General features: G+C 54.1%; 1 protein-coding gene across 1 annotated transcript; it reads right to left on the bottom strand.

The window, feature by feature from the left end:
- LOC125515217 (uncharacterized) lies at positions 1-2,779 on the bottom strand. Its single transcript, XM_048680655.2, has 5 exons — positions 1,745-2,779; positions 1,542-1,636; positions 1,313-1,424; positions 692-744; positions 1-563 (listed from the first exon to the last, which is right to left on the bottom strand). The coding sequence occupies exons 1-5, from the start codon at positions 2,673-2,675 to the stop codon at positions 342-344; spliced, it is 1,413 nt and encodes a 470-aa protein (XP_048536612.1). The 5' UTR covers positions 2,676-2,779; the 3' UTR covers positions 1-341.
- Between the last annotated feature and the right edge of the window lie 251 nt (positions 2,780-3,030).

Raw genomic sequence — 3,030 nt, 5'->3', positions numbered from 1 at the left:
TACCAAAACCCCGTATATGATTAAATGAAGAAACAAGTAATCATCATCCCGTTTGTTCCTCAATCCATTGGCCTGATAACAGGGCAGGGGAGAGCTGAGACCTAGGATCAACAAACATTCTGTTGCTACAGAACAAGAAAAACATGCAGCTATGTCAAGCGACTGGTTATTACAGAAGAAGTGGATCAAAAAATTACAACACTGCAAAGACCTGGCAGGGCAGAGACATCTTGAGCCTCGGTGCCCGTCGACCCGACGGATTCTACCGCCAACGGAGTTCTCAATGCCAAAGAGAAGGAGAAGAGTGTGGGAAATTATCATCTGTCCCGCGCCGCGGAGCTCTACGCCTTCATCTTTCTCTTCCTCTTGCTCTTGCTCTTCTTCGACTGCGCCTTCGTCGGCTGGGTCTTCTTGTAGTCGGCCGCCTTGTACTCGGGCGTGTCGCGGAGCCCCAGCTTTGACAGGACGAGGCAGTATGAGTCCCAGTCGGTCCTGCGCAGGTACTTGAGGTACTTCTTCCTCCTCTGGACCATGTCCTGGAGCCCCTTTCGAGAGTGCTTATCCTGCATCACAGAAGAGTCGACGGGGTCACTTGATCAAACTGGAGTTTGTGCAATTCCAGAGGTGGTGCCAAGGTAAAACAGCAATACAACATCGGTACGCATAAGGTTATATTCAACATTGTGCATACCTTTTTGTGTAGAACGGATGACAAGTGCTTGATTTTTAGTGTCAGTTGGGCTACTGAAAAAACAAACGCGCAGCATATCAGTGGTGCAAACAGAGCCAGAATGGCATAAAATGCTCTACAGAAAACATCAGAACTGCTTACGACCTTAGCTCTAGACAAGTGAAGAAACATAGGAGTAGCAGGCATAATGATCTGTTAGTAAGCAAGACTTCCTAGCCAGACATCTTTTCAGACTAATCAATTACTAGCTACAGAAGAATATGAAGAAAAAAACATGCTACTGTCAAAAAATGAAACATTGAAGTTAACTGAGCCGTAGCTCCATTGTATTGGCTCACAGAGATACTAGGTGTTCAAATGCAAATACTGAATACTCTATACTGCAATCTCTAGCACAGGCTATATCAGCTCCTCAATCAAATTTTGTCTTTGGGTCAATCCTAACCGTCACATCAAAATCATGCAAGCCTTCATTGCCAAACACAATGGTGACTCAAAATTTAAAAATCGCTATTTATCAATATTACACTAGTCATGGAAAAGTCACAGGGCATTGAAACACTACATTTGCAAGTCAGTGTATTCTACTAGTATTATGCAAGTAAGGGATAAGATATTTACTTTGAACTCGTGCGGAACCACAGTCATTCTCGGACATCTTGAACTCATCCCTGACCTTCTGAAGCTCCAATTTCATCTTCTCTTCGCCTGACATGTGATCAGGATGGAAATACTGAAGACAGCAGGCACCGATAATCATCAGTCAATCACACTCTCACATCAGAAACAAACAGGGGAGAAGTCCTCCCACCAACAGAAAATAGACGAAAAAGCAAAAGGCCAATCTCACCCTCTCTAGCAACTCCTCCTGCGGCGGAAGATTGCTCAGCATGTACTCCGGCAGCGGCTTTCCACCGATGTTTGCAAATAGTGACATATGCTGGACTGCTCCCGATCAAGAACAATACAGCACAAGTTTGTCAGTTCCATTGCCCCTCGGAGGTAAAAGAGGTGAATGAAGAAAGAAAAACAAGCAATGCTGGGCGGGATTACCAGTGCTGACATGCTTCTTCTGCCCTTTCTGATCTTTATGGAGGCTCGTTAAGGTCTGCCGGAGCAAACCAAACTCGCCGCCATACCGCGGGTCAGCCTGGCCCCTCTCCTTCTCCGCGATCTTGGCGATCCGCCCCTGCAGCTCCTGGAGAGAGAACCACTCCTTCCCGTCCTTCCCTGCGTCCGCCGGCCGGAGCTCCCTGAGCATCTGCCCAAGCTGTTCGGGAGTGTATTCATTAGCGAGAAAAACGCCGGCGTCCTCGTCTTCCTTCCCCTCCCCGGGCTGCGGCTTCCCGGCCCTCTGGCGCATCTCCCTCCCGAAGATGTTGTCCGGGGTGTTGTTCAGGAACCGCAAAGGCGGCTGGCGCTGCCTCTCTTGCTGCGGGTCGATCTTGCGGATGCTCTCGCGGATGGACTCGAAGCTGAAGCTGAACGGCTTGCCGCCGCCGGCGTTGGGGGCTCCTCCTCCCTGGGGGCGACCCGCCGGGGAGGCGGCGCTGTTCTTGAGCAAGTCCTGGAACGACGGGTTGGCGCCTCCGCCGACACCGCCGCCAACGCCGGGGCCGGATAAGCGGGGGGAGCCGGCGCGGAAGGACTCGAGGCTGCGCTTGATGTCGTCGAGGCTGACGGAGGGGGCCGCGGGCGGCCCGCCGGGGCGGAGCGGGTTGGCCGGGATCCGGCGCGGCGGGGGCGGCGCCGGGGACGACTTGAGGCGCTCGCGGATGTCGAGGAAGATCGAGGACGCCGCCGGCCTCTGGGGGCCCTCGCCGTGGTTCGGGGGCGGGTGGCCGGGGTCGTCGGAGGGCGGCGGGGGAGGGGGAGGGAAGGGAGGGCTGTTGTTGGAGGAGGACGAGGAGGAGAAGGAGGAGGAGGAGGGGCGGGGCACGTGGAGGAGGGGCTTCCTGCTCGGGTTGATCAGCCGGAGCGCCATGGCGGCGGCGGCGGCGGCGGCGGGAGGTGGGGCTTCACTCCTTCCTCCTCCGCCTCCTCCTCGGTGGACGTGGAATAGGGTTTTGGGGGAGGGGAATGAATCAGTGGAGTGGTCGAGCGATCGCCCATTTGCGGCCTGCTGCGAACACACGTGCAGTGGGCTGACATCGGCCCAATACGGCCGCAGATAGATGCAAACCCACCGTGTCTGGGGGCCTAAGAAACCCACCGTGTCGGGCGGCCCAGCAGCAAACCCCTATTCAAGGCTCCGGAGGAATGTATGGTAGCATCGTAAAGGAGAAGATGCAAAGTTATGGCCGTTCACCATTTTCTCAAAAAAAAAAGTTATGGCTGTT

This window comes from Triticum urartu, chromosome 6A (genome assembly GCF_056163025.1).
Source record: "Triticum urartu cultivar PI428250 chromosome 6A, HENAU_Tu73, whole genome shotgun sequence".
In the NCBI taxonomy this organism is placed as follows: domain Eukaryota; kingdom Viridiplantae; phylum Streptophyta; class Magnoliopsida; order Poales; family Poaceae; genus Triticum; species Triticum urartu.
Note: the sequence above shows the minus strand (reverse complement) of the source record. Positions and strands in the feature narration are given on the sequence as shown.

Bases quoted from the DNA above. Each gene is read 5' to 3' on its own strand.
- LOC125515217 (XM_048680655.2), bottom strand. From the start codon at position 2,675: ATGGCGCTCCGGCTGATCAACCCGAGCAGGAAGCCCCTCCTCCACGTG. The intron at 1,637-1,744 runs GTAATCCCGCCC...GATCGGGAGCAG, and splicing joins GAAGAAGCATGTCAGCACTG to TCCAGCATATGTCACTATTT. The intron at 1,425-1,541 runs GTGAGATTGGCC...TGCTGTCTTCAG, and splicing joins AGGAGGAGTTGCTAGAGAGG to TATTTCCATCCTGATCACAT.